Genomic DNA, 18,419 nt, shown 5'->3' with positions numbered 1-18,419 from the left:
ACATTAGAATCGCTTAATCCACATAGGTTACTTCCAAGTTCCTTTGCTGTTAACCACTCATTAATTTTCACTTGCTTAGATGACTGGAGAAGATTTGTAGCACCAGACCTGGTCCTATGTCTCTTTTCCTTAAGATACTTATTAGCATTCCAAATTGCATGTTGTCAGAGAGAGAAAGCTTTTCACTCTCCTTTGCAATTAAGCAAATAGTTTGAGGCACAATGGAGAACAATACACAATGCAACATGAAAAGAGGCAAGAATGTCTGGCGCTACTGACATCTTGTAAAAACAAACAATACTTTCCTGAGATGTAATTGATTAAAATGCTAAGATTTTTTTTTTAATGGGCAAACAATGGAATAAACCAATGCTGTAAAAGCTTGTTTTGCAACCAAATCACAAGTGGGATTTTTTTAAGCATTATGAGCAAATTCCAAACATTAGAATCGCTTAATCCACATAGGTTACTTCCAAGTTCCTTTGCTGTTAACCACTCATTAATTTTCACTTGCTTAGATGACTGAGAAGATTTGTAGCACCAGACCTGGTCCTATGTCTCTTTTCCTGATGGTACTTATTAGCATTCCAAATTGCATGTTGTCAGAGAGAGAAAGCTTTTCACCTCCTTTGCAATTAATCAAATAGTTTGAGGCACAATGGAGAACAATACACAATGCAACATGAAAAGAGGCAAGAATGTCTGGCGCTACTGACATCTTGTAAAACAATACTTTCCTGAGATGTAATTGATTAAAATGCTAAGATTTTTTTAATGGGCAAACAATGGAATAAACCAATGCTGTAAAAGCTTGTTTTGCAACCAAATCACAAGTGGGATTTTTAAGCATTATGAGCAAATTCCAAACATTAGAATCGCTTAATCCACATAGGTTACTTCCAAGTTCCTTTGCTGTTAACCACTCATTAATTTTCACTTGCTTAGATGACTGAGAAGATTTGTAGCACCAGACCTGGTCCTATGTCTCTTTTCCTGATGGTACTTATTAGCATTCCAAATTGCATGTTGTCAGAGAGAGAAAGCTTTTCACCTCCTTTGCAATTAATCAAATAGTTTGAGGCACAATGGAGAACAATACACAATGCAACATGAAAAGAGGCAAGAATGTCTGGCGCTACTGACATCTTGTAAAATAAACAATACTTTCCTGAGATGTAATTGATTAAAATGCTAAGATTTTTTTAATGGGCAAACAATGGAATAAACCAATGCTGTAAAAGCTTGTTTTGCAACCAAATCACAAGTGGGATTTTTAAGCATTATGAGCAAATTCCAAACATTAGAATCGCTTAATCCACATAGGTTACTTCCAAGTTCCTTTGCTGTTAACCACTCATTAATTTTCACTTGCTTAGATGACTGAGAAGATTTGTAGCACCAGACCTGGTCCTATGTCTCTTTTCCTGATGGTACTTATTAGCATTCCAAATTGCATGTTGTCAGAGAGAGAAAGCTTTTCACCTCCTTTGCAATTAATCAAATAGTTTGAGGCACAATGGAGAACAATACACAATGCAACATGAAAAGAGGCAAGAATGTCTGGCGCTACTGACATCTTGTAAAACAATACTTTCCTGAGATGTAATTGATTAAAATGCTAAGATTTTTTTAATGGGCAAACAATGGAATAAACCAATGCTGTAAAAGCTTGTTTTGCAACCAAATCACAAGTGGGATTTTTAAGCATTATGAGCAAATTCCAAACATTAGAATCGCTTAATCCACATAGGTTACTTCCAAGTTCCTTTGCTGTTAACCACTCATTAATTTTCACTTGCTTAGATGACTGAGAAGATTTGTAGCACCAGACCTGGTCCTATGTCTCTTTTCCTGATGGTACTTATTAGCATTCCAAATTGCATGTTGTCAGAGAGAGAAAGCTTTTCACCTCCTTTGCAATTAATCAAATAGTTTGAGGCACAATGGAGAACAATACACAATGCAACATGAAAAGAGGCAAGAATGTCTGGCGCTACTGACATCTTGTAAAATAAACAATACTTTCCTGAGATGTAATTGATTAAAATGCTAAGATTTTTTTAATGGGCAAACATGTAATATAACCGGCTTCTTCAGCACATTGCAACTATCTTAAGAGTTGCAGACCTCATTAATGAGACTGTTTTTTATAACATAGTGAATTCCTGCCCTATTAACAATACCTTTGGGACTCTGTAAGCTCTTTAAAAGCTACTTGAATGAATACTTTTTAAGTTCACAGGCATATCCCATGCACAGCGCTACTTAAGCCCAAACCCTTATTATGGAGAATTATGTTATTCAATTTACAAAATACCCTTTCACCCTTTTTTTATCATGCTCTTTTTCTTGGTGCTTCCCTGAGTTAAGATAGGAAAGTGTAACTCTTTCTTGGTTGAGGGTCACCTTTGGCACTAGAGTGGTGTGTGATTTGGTTGTACTCCATTCTGCAAAATGAAATCAAGACAAGAGAAATTCCCCCACACGTGATAAATATCTAAATATTCTTCCAAAAGAAGCCCAACAAAAGGATCTTTTCAAATGATCTCAGGCCATAAGATATTCAATCTTGCAGATGTACCTTCATTCTGGCCCATCAATGTTCTTTTTGTATTTAGTTTGTAACTGTTGCTTGGGATCATGTTTTCATGATAAATGGTTATTTGACATAACCATTTGTTTATAAGCATTCCAATTATAGTTATAAACCATTAATAATACAGAGAGAACAAATGAGAGTCATCTCTTAAAACAGCTTGATCAGGGAACAGTGTAAGCAGATGAAAATAGCAAATGAAAATAGCAATGGTCAATACAATTATGTGAATCCCATCCTCCCAAAACAAAAATTCCAATCAAATACAGACTATTAGTTATCAGAAACACTATGCTGAGATGAACAGTCATAGAAGAAATATAAATAAATAAATGCCAGCTATCGGTGGCTATGGTGTACAATGGCTTAATTTATAATGAAACAGTAGTAATAACATTGAAATAATAATATAGTAAATATTTCCTTACTTCTCTAATGCACTGTGAGCTATTCGTTCTTTTTCCTGTTTCTGTTTTTCTTTGTGCTTCTTCACTCGAATCTCCCATAAACCTCTTATGGCTGAAAAGTCAAATATTATCACCTGATGTCCCATAATGCTGGCATTAAGATTATCTGGGGAAAAAATTGTTTTATTTGAAAAATGTCATGATTAGGAACAGGAATATCTTATTTAATACTAAGAAAGCCATTTTATTTAAGTAAATAAAATAATAAAACAAAAACCAGCAGACCCTATGTCATACAGTGCACATTGTTTTAAAATACATAGTTATCTTTTTTTTCAATCCTACAAGTGCCTGAATTGATTTATCCATTAAATGTTATTTATCATCCTACACATGAGGAGAGGCATCTTAATTTATGAACCAACTGTAACTTGGATTCAGACATATAAAGCAATTGATTTGATCATGATAAAAGAGTGTGAAATTGGTAATAATTTTAGTTTATGTATTCAATTTTTTTCAACTTGGGAGATTCGCCTGTCATGGTTTTTTGTTTTGTAGCTTAGATGCTAAAATAATATGGATGATCTTAGAGAGCCATAAACTTTAACTGGAGTTAATCAGGATTGATAGTAAATATTATAGTAACTGGTGTAAGGCAGAATCTGATACATTGGCATTCATGTGTTGGAGTCCAAGCTACATAATCGCTAACTACCGTGTTTCCCTGAAAATAAGACCCTGAATTATATTTTTTTGAACCCCGAAATAAGTGCTTGGCCTTATTTTTGGGGAGGTCTTATTATTTTGGGGCACATGAGCAAGAGGGCCTACTCTTGCCATTTTACCTGATTTCCAGCTCTGGTTCCCTAATCCTAACCAGAGGGAAAGGCGGGGACTAGCTGCGCATGCATTTAAATATATTCAGGGAGGGCTTATTTTTGGGGAGGGCTTATTTTAATGCATGTGCTCAAAAGCCCGTTTGGGGTCTTATTTTCAGGGAAACACAGTAGCATGTTAGCTGGGGATTACTTATATTAAAAACTCTAAAATTGACAACAAAGTAAAGTTATATGTTTCAATTCATGAGATGAAGAGATATGTGTATTCTACTTGCAATGTATACATTGGGGGCACAAGATGTTTGAAGCGTATGTAACTTTCTCCTACGTAAGCACTGTCTGGAAGTAATAAATTGGAAACTGATTCCTATTTGATTGATGACTGAAAAGATAATATATGCAGTTATATCCATCCATGTAGCAAGAGTGACTCTTTTTACACTATTAAAGCAGTTGGATCTTTCTCCAGGTTTACTCAATTGCTTCATGGTATGCAGACTGCTAAAATTGTACTTGGGATTGCTTGGAGAAGAAAATGCATGTGCATTCTAATTTACACAGGAGAGACACATCTACCAGATCTATACACATTTTTCTAGTCACTACTGATTTAAATTTGAATTAATTGCTTTCAGAGGCTGATGCTCATCTGTTGAGAAAGCCAGTAGCAAAATTCCAGTTATAATTGGCTAGAGGATTAATAACATCTCTTGTTTCTGAAAAGGGCTCAGTGAGCTCTTTTACAACCAACAGATCCAGCCCTTCTATCTTGTCCAAAGACATGACTTCCAATAGAGTGTCATATTAGAGCTTCAAAACACTACTTCAATATTGAAAGGGACAAGCCAGAGATGTCACTAACAGTGGTAGAAGCAGGGGTGAAATGTTCCCAGATCAGACCAGATTGCGCAATCTGGTAGCAATCATGGTCGGTGGTTCAGTGATCTGATAGCGATGGCGAAGCGAAGCTCTACCCACCCACCCCGGATGTCTTTTCTTCCTGGTTTTAACCAGGAAGTAATGGGTTTTTTGCCTTCAATGCGCACACACATGAGCAAAGCAAGCATACACTTCCGAACCGGCACGCACACTTCCAAACCAGTAAGGAAGGTATGTAGATTTCACTCCTGGGTAGAAGTCTAATAGTGAATTCTTCTCCCTTGCTTAGAATCAGTGGCTGAAGGTGTCACTGTTTCCGTGTGATTTCTATCAAGAAATACAACTAATGTATCTGGGCTGAGCTTTTGTTATGCTTGCTCATTCATAAAATCATTCACCAAGCCAGCTTGCAGGAACTCTGATGTTATACAGAAGTCAGGAAGCCTTTAAAGAATAATTGCTTCAACCCAGACGTGTGTGTGTGTGTGTGTGTGTGTGTGTGTGTGTGTGTGTGTTTGTAGGTTTTCACGGGTATAGGTATGTAGGTCTTGGCATGTTTGGGTCTTTTCAACCTTACATGGGAAAACGACCTGAATATGCCAAGACCTATATATAGATATAGATATAGATATAGATATATAAATGTTTTCTGCATATATATATATGCATATCTTGAAATTTCATTAGATGTTATCCTTATTAAAGCTAAATAGAGAGTCAGGAACTGTCAATCCAGTGAAAGACAAATCAACCTTTCCCCCTTCATTTTCTTAAAGATTAGATATATTCACGGATGAGGGATTTCAGTCATTCTGACTATATTCACATTTTAAAGATATTGTTCCTTTTCTGAATATTGGTTCAATATGTTGGACAGCACAGAATGAATAGAAGTTATTCTTCTGGGATGTGTAGAACTTTTGAATGCTGGATTAAAAAGCGTCTTGCTCTTCTTCATTCACTTTTTCTACTAAATATTTTGTTACTTTTCCATATCTTATTATCTTTCCACATTCTATCCCATCTGATTTTCACAGTCTTTCTTATTGTTATAAATAATTCTAATCTATGACCAACCTTCCTGCAAGAGCAGTTAAAAGCTTTCTGCTTTGCAAGACATTTTGATACTTTTTTATATCAGATTTATATCTCCCTACAATCGTAATAAACTCTCAGTGACTCACAAATAAAAACAATAACATAATCATAAACACTTAAAAATAAAATATATACAGATGTTACAACAGATCATGGCAGCAACCTCCAAATGAGGTTCCTGAAACATTCAGTGTTCAGCTATTTCTGAAAAACTGAAGAAAATGAACCTCTGGGAGGCCATTCCAAAGAGACAGCTTTGAAATAGGAAAGTGTCGTCTCTGGGCTTCAGGCTTCCTTACCTCCCAGAAATGGGAAACAGCTTGCTGCTTCTCCTGAAAGATCATAATGATCAGACCAACTCCAATTGAGAGATGCGGTCCTACACGTAATAAGGGATAAAGGACAAGCCAATTTAATAAAGGAAAGGAAATTTCCTTGGGAAATTTCCCTTTGCTGGGAAGTGGCTCAGGCTGCTAATGCAGCCTGTTATTAACACACAGCTGCCTGCAATTACAATTACTGCAGGCTCGAGTCCCACCAGGCCCAAGGTTGACTCAGCCTTCCATCCTTTATAAGTTAGGTAAAATGAGGACCCAGATTGTTGGGGGGGCAATAAGTTGACTTTGTATATAAATATACAAATAGGATGAGACTATTGCCTTACACAATGTAAGCCGCCCTGAGTCTTCGGAGAAGGGCGGGATATAAATTAAAAAAAAAAAAATTTAGAAGTTTGGCCAGCACCCATTAACACCCTGGACCATCATGTTTTGGACCAATTGATAGTTGTGGATGGTCTTCTAAAGATGTTCCATATAGAGTGCATTGCTATAGTATAAACAAGCGAGGAGAGCAAACCACCATAGTCAGAGCCTTCCATTTCAAGTAAGGTCACAATTTGATGCCCCAATAAAGCTGGGCAAAGGTCCCCCAGAACAAGGCCTCCCTATTGATCCAGCAGATTGGAACGGTTCCTATCACAGGAAGTACAACCCCATCCAGAGACAACTAGGGGAACTTCAATATATAACAGTAGATTTATCTTCCTAGGATGTATGTAATCTGAATCTATCCTCTCCCATCCATGATAAAACTTGTGCTGTTGGTTTTAAGGGTACCTCTCCCCTTTTGTTCATTTTCCCTTTGCTATGTTGAGAAGGTATCTTGCTTTCCTGATTATGATTGTTTCAATTGATATTTCATTGTTTTCACCATTTTAAGGATTGTATGGTCTGGGATATTCTGTGTGTGTTTTTTTAAGATATATCTTAAAGATATATTATCGCTTGAAACAAAGGGGCCTCCCTCCCCTTAAATCTAATTGGGCTGGCAGCAGAATATGTTTCAATACTGTTTACAGACCAGTGCCCTTCATTACATCCAAAAATAAAAAGCTAATTTAGGAGATATAGGGCACTATAGCCGTGAAGCACAACAGGTTGTTATAGTTGCTCTCCTCTTCCAAGCATCTGCTAATTGAAGCTACTGCTTCAGTCTGGTTAACAATTGGGTCCATAATAAGAGATAATTAAAAATAAATGGGATTTTTTTTTCATATTCCAAAAGATAAGCTAAAATTACCATAAGTAATCCCAAAGGTGCTTTTTCAAGAGGCAACTGGATTTTCTGGTTTTTCTTTGAAGATGTTTCACTTTTCATCCAAGCTTCTTCTTGGATGAGAAGTGAAACATCTTCAAAGAAAAACCAGAAAGTCCAGTTGCCCCTTGAAAAAAAGCACCTTTGTGACAACTATAAACCTGGATGACTGAGAATCTCCATCGACATACCATAAGTTATATTTCACACTTGTCATATTTTATGGCTATTCTATAACCCCCTCAATTAGTACCAATACTAAGTTGCATGTTACTTCAAATATACTGTAATCACGTGCTTCAGAAATAGTAATATTTACTTATGCTTTCATTGTTTATTTTAAGTTTGTTATAGTACAATGTATCTATGAGCTCATAACAATATCATAAAGGAATAAACACATTACAGTGTTAAGCCTAATATTTGCAGAGATGGTTTATTGACAAAGGTGTCAACTCCCAGCTAGAGACAGTTGGCAATTTATTATTCTAGACATGCATCCAAGCAAAATATTATGCAGTGGTATAATATGTAACTAGAAAAATAAGGGGGAAATATATTTTGAAGTAAACTAGGAAGACACTAAAATGAGCTACCTTTTTTTTTCCCAACTGGTATTTGTTAAATTTAAAAAACTGACCAACTCCATAAAGCCTTTGGGTAGCAAATAGCATTAAAAACTTAAGAACCAGTAAAGCAAAGAACAGAACAATGTATATCCAGAAGAGGAAAGATTCCAGGTAACAGTTCTCCACATAGACACACACCTAGCCATAACAGGCCCACCAGCCACCTTAAAACAAGGTTCCATGGGAAAAAGCCAGGCTATCAAAAACTTTTTAAGCACAGCCTGAATGGGAACCACGAATTTGTCTAGGAAGATGCTGTTCCAGAGGTTAGTGAGGCTGTGATCTGTTTCCTGAGTCTGTTAGGTGGCATTTTTGGAAGGTAGGACCTGAAATATGCAGCCTGTGGCTGATCCTTTGGGGGATGGAAGTCAAATTCAGGGCCATTTTTCGGGTGAGTAAAGTGGATTTTCTGTTTTTAAACTGTTTGGGTGTTAATTCCAAAAGGACAGGGATATGATTTTCAATACAATGATTACCTAAAGAAGTCAATGGCTGCTCTGACCTAGGCTTCACCAAATCACGAAACAGACTCCTTGTCCTGAAAAAAAAAAACCTTTTTATTTGGCTAATGTGAATTCCTAGCATTCACATCCAACAGTCTGTCAAGGGTGAATTGCAGACCTTATCAGTCCTTGGATAGTTGCCAGGCCGATAGCTTCCAGGCACAATGCTGTACAATGAAATACTTGTCAAGGAGTCTCTATGAGGCACGAACTCAGGTAAGCATATCTTCACACTAATAAACGAACTAATTGTCTCCTGCAAACACCACTCCCCTTTTGCTCCTATTTATTCCCTATGGGAGGGACCATTCAGCGTCCCCTTGTGCCTTTACTGTCAAGTCGACCCCTGTTCCTTAATTATTCCCTTCTCCTGACAGCTCTGCGCATGCGCACATCGGGAACAGGCTCCAGCTGTTATTCTGCCCCACTTATCTCCAACTCCTAAGTTAGCTGATAACTGTTGGATGGCCCTGGCCTCATCTCTGCCTCCGACGCAGAGCATTCATCAGAGCCTTCCCCAGACTCCAAAACTGGCCCATGTTCCTTCCCAACCTCTTCACTGTCCGAGTCTACCACTAGCTCCTCTGGCTGCTGGCGGGCCACAACAATGGCAGACAGCCTGACACTTCTCTAAAGTTGCACTGCAGATTCAGATATATTTCCCTTACAATAGGAAAATCAACCCAAAACTGATACTTTCACAATGCATTAAAAAATAATGATATTGCACATCAACATCTGGAATCAATACCCAGGCTGACTCTAAGCATGCTAGAACCCACTATGTTTGACATGTTTATCACAACGTCTCTCTTGTTCAATCATTTCCTTATTATGGCTTATTATTATTATAGCTAGAGAAGGACCATAGAGGAATGATCATAGTTACAGACATAAAGGATATTTTTACAATAAAAAAAATTGTTCAGAAATAAAATTGTGCTTCTTCTGAAGTGCCATTGGCTGGAGATAATGCAAACTTTTTTTGGATACATATACTCAGCCCATAGATTCTGTCATACTTCCATTAAGAAAATTCTTATAGAATAGAATAGAATAGAATAGAATTTTATTGGCCAAGTGTGATTGGACACACAAGGAATTTGTCTTGGTGCATATGCTCTCAGTGTACATAAAAGAAAAGATATGTTCATCAAGGTACAACATTTACAACACTTATGCTTCCTTTGCTGGAGTTATTTTTTTTTTATCAGCTTTGTGTTTTATGAGATTGGTGTCCATGTAACAAAGACTTCCTAAAGAGATATAGCAGAGACTTCCTAAAGAAAAATACTCATACATCACTTCCTAAAGAGAAATTACTACACCACAATGTGGAAAAATAGAAGGGCATTCCCATAACAATGAGCACTTCTTCTGCATGCCTAAGCATTATTGGTGTAAATGAAGTTATGGGCAGGCTAGCTTCCTGCTATAGGTTGTTTATTTTGTGTTCTGTTCTATCAACTGCTCTCTGACTGTTTTACAATTTATCATTTTCATTAATAGCTCATAAATAATCAATTAGCTCTCTTCTAGCAAAGGAAGATCTTGTTTTACTTGTATGTACAAGTAAAACAAGTACAAGGAACATCTGGATGAATCCTTTTCGTCTAGCTTTTTGTGGTATGGAAGGAATTGTTAGTAAGCCAGGAATATATTTTCCCTTCCTTTTGGTATTTTTTTTTCCTACCACTTGCATATTGAATGGAAGAACAATTAACTATGTAGCTTAAAATATAGCCATGCAGAGTTTGTTGGCAAATATCACTTTTTTAGACGACACCTGTTTAGGTCATTGTGTATTTCTCTTAGGTAATGCCTGATTGTAGTATTGTATGTCTCTGTAATTTATTTGTCATGAGAGATTATGAAACTGGGTCTATTCACAATATCTACAAAGAAAGCAAAGATTCCAAATTGAAAAGATAGGGTCTAAGACTATAAAAAACAGAGAAAAGGAAACTACAAGGCACCATGAATGACAAAGGTCTGTATGTGGAGTTTATAGTAAGGAGTAATTTTAACTTTAGTAATGCCTGTTTACACATGAAAAATTTACCAAGCCTCAGTCAATGCTCTCTCATGTTTAATACAATGAGCTAGATTCATTCCCTCTAAGAGTTTCAATAGATTTATGCAAGAAATGAGTCAGTGCATCAACTGTGAAATTCATTGCTTTTGCAAAACCCTTTTCTGCTTCTTAAAGCTTATGAAAACCAGAGAATATACACATTTTCAAAGGAGCTGCTACCATTTTCATAATTGCTCAATTTAAAATGGTGTTTTATTCAACAGACAGCTACCAGGTGTCATATCAGAAATATTTCTATCTCCAGGATTATGTGCTGTTAAGGACTTCAGAAACAGAATATGTATTATACTGATTGGTCCTGATATTATTCCTTTTTTTTTTGTAAGCTTTTTGCAGTCTGCATATTTTCCTCAATTTATTAATACAGTAGGAAGCCTACATAGTTAATTCAACATCCTTTGATGCAGAGGCTGGTGTTCTTTTCGAATAATGAAACTTTTGTACACGATTAACTTTCTCAAAGTTGATCTTTCAAGTCTAACTTAGCATAATTATAACTCTAATAAAGTGCTGTTCTAGATTATCACACATTAAAACCCAAGTCTTCTCGGCAGATAGAAACACGGCATTGCACCTCCAAAAGTAAGGAAATAAATATTCATTGGTATTAGCATTAATATGGTCTTGAATTTGACTAGTTTAAGTAGTCTAAGGATTAGTGAAGTAGATTGAGCACATAATATTTATTTAAAGAAATAGTGAAGATAGGCAAAACTAGCTGCATCCTATCAGGAAGTAAATCTGTGGACACTAGGATCTCTGTAGGCACCTGTTTATATTTATTTATTTATTTATTTTGTCATACAGTATATATAAGCATAAGCATGAAATAACTATACAATATATAAGCATATGCTTATATAGCATAAGTATGTAATAACTACATTAATTGGATATAACGAAAGGAAACAATAGGACAGGAACGGTAGGCACGCTTGTGCTCTTATGCACGCCCCTTACAAACCTCTTAGGAATGGGGTGAGGTCAATAGTAGAGAGTTTTTGGTTGAAGCTTTGGGGATTTTGTGTGTTTGTGTTTGTGTGTGTCTCTTGTGTGTGAAAGAGTGGGTGTGTGGGTGTGTGCATAAGCAGATACATGCAGACCTTGGTAGCAAAGAGCCTGAGATTAGCAATCTCAAGACAAAGAGCAGGCAGAATGAAAGGCAAAGAGGAGATATAGAGTTAATTCCTAACTTTATCCACAGCTTGCAGTCCCTTGTGAGGTGCTAAGCATCAGTGCCACTAATGCCAAATTTCCAGCGAGATATTTCAGGAGTCATGAAAGAAAATTATCTCATCATTAAGGTTCACTTGAGAGCTGCAGTCTTTGTACTGTCAAGTCTAAATTCCTCACAGAGATGCTAATTAATATCTTTAATTATGGATTAAACAGCGGTTGATATGAGAGGCTTTCTTGTATCCCTCTTGCTCTTTCAGCATTACTGTAATATCTTTGCCACTGGGCTGTGGGATGTAAAATGACAGATTCCCACCTCTTTTTCTTTTCCATGAACTGGCAATCATCTTCTGCAAATGGATTTTGCCTTGTGAGATAACCGAAGAATTTTAATTTTATTAAATATTTAATTTTATTGAGCAAAGTTTAATACCAATATGTATAACCTGTGAGCAGCTTGGCCTATACTCAAGTGAACACTTGATTAGAGCAAGCAGCCAGGTCAGAAGTTGAAGTTTTCCGAAGGCCAGCTGGCCCTCCTGAAATTATCACGATGCAGCATGTGACAAGTGTCAGATTAAAAACTACCGTACAGGCCAAGCAACCATCCTCTAGCAAACAACAGTGGTTATGCTTCATTGGAGCAGAAGTAAGACAGCAAGTGCCAATCTCATTTCTGGTAAGTTATCATGAAACTATAAAGAATAAAGCACCTGCTTGACATGCTGGCATGTTTACCTATTTAATTCTGAGTTTCCTTATTCCTATGGCAAAAGAATGGATGCAGACAGACTGTTAAGAATAGGCTGGGACCCATGTAAAGAAAGTCTGCATGTTTCTGCCTTGGGATCAACTGTGAGTATCTGATTCTGGAAAGATGCTTTGTTCTGCTTTTACACAAGATCAGGAGGGTGGAACTATGGCAACTTTATGACCTGTGGACTTCAACTCCCAGACTCCTGAGCCAGCATGGCTGGCTGGGGAATTCTGGGAGTTGAAGTCCACAGGTCATAAAGTTGCCATAGTTCCACACCCCTGCACCACAGGTGGTATTCAGCAGGTTCTGACCAGTTCTGGAGAATTGGAAGCGGACATTTTGAGAAATTCAGAGAACCAGTAAATACCACCTCTTACTGGCCCCGCCCCCATCTATTCTCTGTCTCCTGAGATCCAGCTGATCGGGAGGAAATGGAGATTTTGCAGTAACCTTCCCCTGAAGTGGAGTGGGAATGGAGATTTTACAGTATCCTTTCCTTGCTACGCCCACCAAGCCACACCCACCAAGCTCACCAAGCCACACCTACAGAACCAGTAGTAAAAAAAATTTGAATCCTACCACAGCTCTGCACTAGACTTCTTCCTATAAGCATGGGAATGGGAAACCTACAGAAAATGTGTTCCACTCTACCACTGGTTGGGGTTCAGCTTTTGGCATGAGAAGGAAACCTGTAACTTCACCACAGGGAATATCAAAAAGGATCTAGTGCACAATAAAACCTAGCTCATCTATTAAGACTTGAAAAATTAAGTACATGGTTCAGTTCCAGATGCTGATTCTGAGGGAAGACTCTTCAACCTCACAGTTTAAGAGATTGTGGTACAAGGAAGGTGAGGCACATAGCCCATAACTTTGGCCACCATTGCCTCCTGCCTTCTCAAGGCAGAGTGGTTCTTTGCCTTGTAACAAAGACTGATAGCAATAGCACTTAGAGTTATATACCGCTTCACAGTGCTTTTACAGCCCTCTCTAAGTGGTTTACAGAGTCAGCATATTGCCCCCAACAATCTGGATCCTCGTTTTACCCACCTCGGAAAACTGGAAGGCTGAGTCAACCTTGAGCCTGGTGAGATTTGAATTGCCAAATTACAGCAGACAGCAGTCAGCAGAAGTAGCCTGTAGTACTGCACTCTAACCACTGTACCACCATAGCTCATGAGGAGGAGGAGGAAGTGCAACTTGCCAGCATATCCCAGGATCAGCTTTTTAATGATACTGGTTACAATAAGTAAACGTATTTTCCCAGAGTTATAATCAAATAGCAGTTATCCCCTTGGACCAAGGTATTTGCTTCAAATGTCATAGGCTGAGACTAAGCTTGTTCCAGTCAAGTTCAGTGTTGATTATAGATATTTGTATTTGTTTCTGAATATTTTCTCTGATGCCATTTATCCTAACTGAGTACATAGACCCCAGCACCTTGTAGTCCTGCTGACAGCTTAACAGGGCCTTCCAAATGTATTAAAGGTTCAGGGCTGGCACAACACATTGTAGGTGCTGAAAATGCGATTTTGTTAGGAGAGGAAATACCTTTTGTGAGTTTTGAAGTCATATTGTATATCCCAGCTTTAATTTCACATATAACTGCATGATCCTTCCCATCTCTCCCACATCAATTTTTTTCAAACAAAACTTTGCACGGTTTGAAAAATCTGCACATCTTTTTGTTAAACTAATTCCACAGTATGTGAAACAAGAAAAACATTGTGTAAAACAAGAAACAATCATTATTTTTCATACTCATTTTGTATAAAGGGGGAAATAAACTACTGCAAACACGTTACAATGGATCAGATCAAAGATCTGTCTAATCTGTTGTCCTGTTTCTCATTCTGGCCAATATGCCAATACGAAATATACACACACACATACAAACACACACACACACGCACACACGCACACATTGAGGTCAATAACGTTATTTCTATATTCCAGCAACTGGTATTCACAAGATATGCTCATCATAATAGCCATTAAGCCTCATGTCTCTCTCTAGTCTTAATATTTATTTCATGAAAGTTTAGTACAGGTTTTCAACTAACATTTATAAGTGAAAGGAACCAGCTGATAATCTGGTGATCTCATGCAATATTTTATAAAGGTTTTTATTTTTTTTCTTTCATGTACAAATATTTGGTTAAAATAGTCCTGAGAAGCAGATATTCCATAACCTGTTAAATATCCCTCAACATTCTGACACACAAAGATAAAAAGTCCTTCTTTCAAACCATATTTTTTTTTACAATAAATCTTTGTTGCTCCAACTTAGGTACCTAAGAGATACAGCAGTATCATCTTTGTTACTTGACAGGAAACTGCAGAATTAGTAGCAACAATTTTTATAAAACTACACTTAATACACTATATCAACTTAGTCTCAGATGAAACTGTTGAGTAGTGTGAGCCTTTTAAGCTATGCATCAGAACATTTCATGCTTCAAAATTCATAATAGTCTGAGTGATGTTAAGGTATTTATGTTGCTTCTTCTCTTTTTCCTTGCACCCAAACACATCTACATTTTGGCAGGAGCCAACCAGATCTAGCATCAATTAAGACATTTTATATATGATTCCTACAGGTTTCAAGTTTCCTATTTTCAGTCATTATCCCAACAAGTACTTACCTGCACCTAAGGATCACTTTTGTGCACAGCTCCTCAATGTACCTATGCAGTATGTTGGAAGTATGTTGGAAAACTCTGGGGTTGTTTACAGAAACATACTGTTGGTCAGTTCAATATCTCTATTTGTTTAAACTTGCCAGGATGCTAACGTTGCTTTCCAGATTTGCTAATGTTCTATATTTGTAATGTGCTAACTTGATCTGTGGCTTGAAAGCAGCCACGGACATAGAATGGCATGACAGAATATCAACACTCCTCAGCTTCACTTGGGAAACAGAATAGTACTTTTAATATGATAAGCCTCATGCTTCCACTAGAGCGATAGAAATAACACTAGTCTGACCTACAAATCAAACATAATTTAAAATTATTTGGAAGCACTAGATATGGTACTCTCCCTATGGCAGAAAAGAGAAAACAGGCTGTTTACTTTAGGAATAATATATTGACTGATGGGAGGGACATTGCAGAGCCCAAATCCCCATCTACAAGACACTCCAGTGAGACAGGCACATGGTTTAAGAGATAGGTTGACCTTCTGACCTTCATGATATAGTCTCAAAGATCTTTGAAGGAACAGATCCAGCTGGTCTTTCCTGGCAGAACTTCATCTCTGAGGTAGTTGCATTGCAATGTATGTGGAAAAGAGATGCCAGGAATCCATGTGATTAAAGGTCTGTTCAAATAAACAATTTACTAAGGCTGCAACAGAAGGAGAAGGCTCCCTTTTGGTTTGCTTATAGATCAGTGATCTGTGATCTGTGAAAGGCAAAAAGAGAAGCCATTTTGCTTTTACTGCACAGAACCGCTGTGGTTACAGTGTTGAATTGAAGCTGGGAGGCTTGGGTTCAAGTCCAGCCTCAGCTATGGAATCTCAGTAGGTGATGTTGAACCAGTCATTGCGTCTCACCTCAACATTCAGGTAGTCCTCAATTTATAACCACAACTGAGCCCAAACATTCTGTGGCTAAGTGACATAGTTGTCAAAGGAGATCTGTCCCATTTTACAACCTTTCTTGCCACAGTTGTTAACTGAATCGTTGCAGTTGTTAAATTAGTTGTTAAGTGATTTTGGGTTCCCCGTTGACTTTGCGTGTCAGAAGATTGCAAAAGGTTATCACGGGGATATTGCAACTATCATAAATATGAGCCAATTGCCAAGTGTCCAAATTTTGAGCCCACGATTATAGGAATGCTTCAACAGTCATAACTGTGAAAAATAATCATAAGTCACTTTTTCAGTGTTGTTGTAGCTTTCAGTGGCATTGTAATTGTAATCCTAATTAGGTCCCCATGCCTCTTTTCTGCACTAGAGAAATAGTTCCACTAGCACAATAGAAATTTTTACCAATTCAAATTACAGGTAGAAAAATAGAAAGAAAATCACTTTAAGAAATGAATCTGAGATGTCAGTTTCTTTTTTCTTTTTGAAAAATCTTTGTGCTGAAAAATGAAAAAATGACACATGATGTTGCTACATGTCCCAGATTTAGTAAGCACAACTGAATTAATTTCATGTAAATATCTATGCTTATCAGTGGAGCTTTTCATTTAGTTGATTGTCTGTGTTATGTTTAATTTCTTTAACTACTATAATATATTCAGTGTTTATTTTCTTCACTATGTTAACACTCTTTAATATGGACATTTTCTTTTGCATTTCATTGGATACATAGGTTGAAAAGATCCAATATATTATTAAATTATAGTGTTGGGCAAAAATTTAATGCCCTGCCCAAATACAATAAGCCTGAACCAATTCATTCAAATAATTATATCAGGTTATATGTGCTATGACATGATGTACTCAGCTGCATTCTCATGATTCTAAGACTCTTCTGTCAATTTCATTGAATTTCTCACATTGCATTTTTTTCCTTCCATGTTTTAGAATAGAATAGAATAAAAACTTTATTGTCACTTTAAATGTACACTAATCAGCATACATTAAAATGAAATTTCATTGCATTCAGCTCTCAAATGATGAACATTATGCATATACCCAGATAGACACACTGTCAACCTGCAAAACAACTTCAGCTGAAGCCATGCTTACTTCTGCTTCGTTTCTTGGTTACCATTCAAAAGTGGGGTAAGAGGGAACTTGGGAATGTGATGCCTCAGCTGTCTAGCCATAGCATCTACCAGCTGGCATCTGAAACCAAGTTCATGTCAACGGATACCTGTTGAAGCCGGGTGGGAATATACATCTGGACTGATAGGCTCATGTCACCTGAGAGACATAGGATCTTGGGGAAATCTCATTCTTTTAACTATCCCTAAGCATGGGAATAATTTAGAACTAGTTTCACCTTTCTAAGTGCCAATTTGATGTACTCAATAAAGGGTTTCTTGAACCTAAACACAGTGTCAAAGTCCTGATCTCCCAGAGTTCATTACTCGGAATGATGACGCACACATATATGACACAAAGGAACACCACAGTCTAGTTCAAATGTATACATATATATGGTGAAAAAAAGAATCCTGCAATTTTACAAGATGGATGGCATAAGGAACAAAGCTGTTACAGAATCTAGTAGTCCTGCTATAGATACTTTGAAACCTCCTCCAAGAGAGGAACAACAGAAACAGACTGTGAAGTGGGTATATGGGGTGTCTAACAATACTTCGAGCTCAAAGCACATGGCACTTATAAGCAGTATCCTGAATAACGGAAAGTGGGCTTCCTATCATTTTCTCAGCTGTCCTTACCACTGTCTGTATGGATCTTCTGCTGCCACCAAACCAAACCATGATGCAGTTTGATAAAATGCTCTCAGTCATGCCTCTATAAAAAGTGGTCAGGACAGAAGGAGAAAGATGCATTCTCCTCATCCGATGCAGGAAATGCAAATGCTGGTTTACACGCTTCACTAAGGATGACGTGTGGAGAGACCAAGTCAGATTGTTAGTTATCTGCACCCCCAGATACTTAATACTGTTGACCACCTCCACAGCTGCAGCCTTGGTACAAAGTGGAGTACGTCAATGCCGGCTCTTTCTAAAATCAACAATGATCTCCTTTATTTTGTTAATATTCAAAACCAGGTTATTTTTATTGCACCAGTCTGCCAAAGCCTCTACCTCCTCCCTATAAGAATCTTCACTGTCATCCCGAATAAGCTCCACCACTGCCATATCATCTGCATACTTCACAATATGATTCGTAGCAGACTTGGCACAGCAGTCATGG

At 37.4% G+C, this 18,419-nt stretch overlaps 1 protein-coding gene across 1 annotated transcript in view; it reads right to left on the bottom strand.

Moving 5' to 3' along the window:
- LRRC2 (leucine rich repeat containing 2) overlaps positions 1-15,371 on the bottom strand; it is a 108,838-nt gene extending 93,467 nt beyond the window's left edge. The window contains exons 1-2 of the mRNA XM_058172661.1: positions 15,224-15,371; positions 3,025-3,169 (exon numbers count right to left, since the gene is read on the bottom strand). Coding sequence (XP_058028644.1) covers positions 3,025-3,149 — 125 coding nt within the window. The 5' untranslated portion in view covers positions 3,150-3,169; positions 15,224-15,371. The remainder of the gene's footprint in view (positions 1-3,024; positions 3,170-15,223) is intronic.
- Between the last annotated feature and the right edge of the window lie 3,048 nt (positions 15,372-18,419).

Source organism: Ahaetulla prasina, chromosome 2 (genome assembly GCF_028640845.1).
Source record: "Ahaetulla prasina isolate Xishuangbanna chromosome 2, ASM2864084v1, whole genome shotgun sequence".
Classification (NCBI taxonomy): domain Eukaryota; kingdom Metazoa; phylum Chordata; class Lepidosauria; order Squamata; family Colubridae; genus Ahaetulla; species Ahaetulla prasina.
This window is presented reverse-complemented; position numbering and strand designations above follow the sequence as displayed.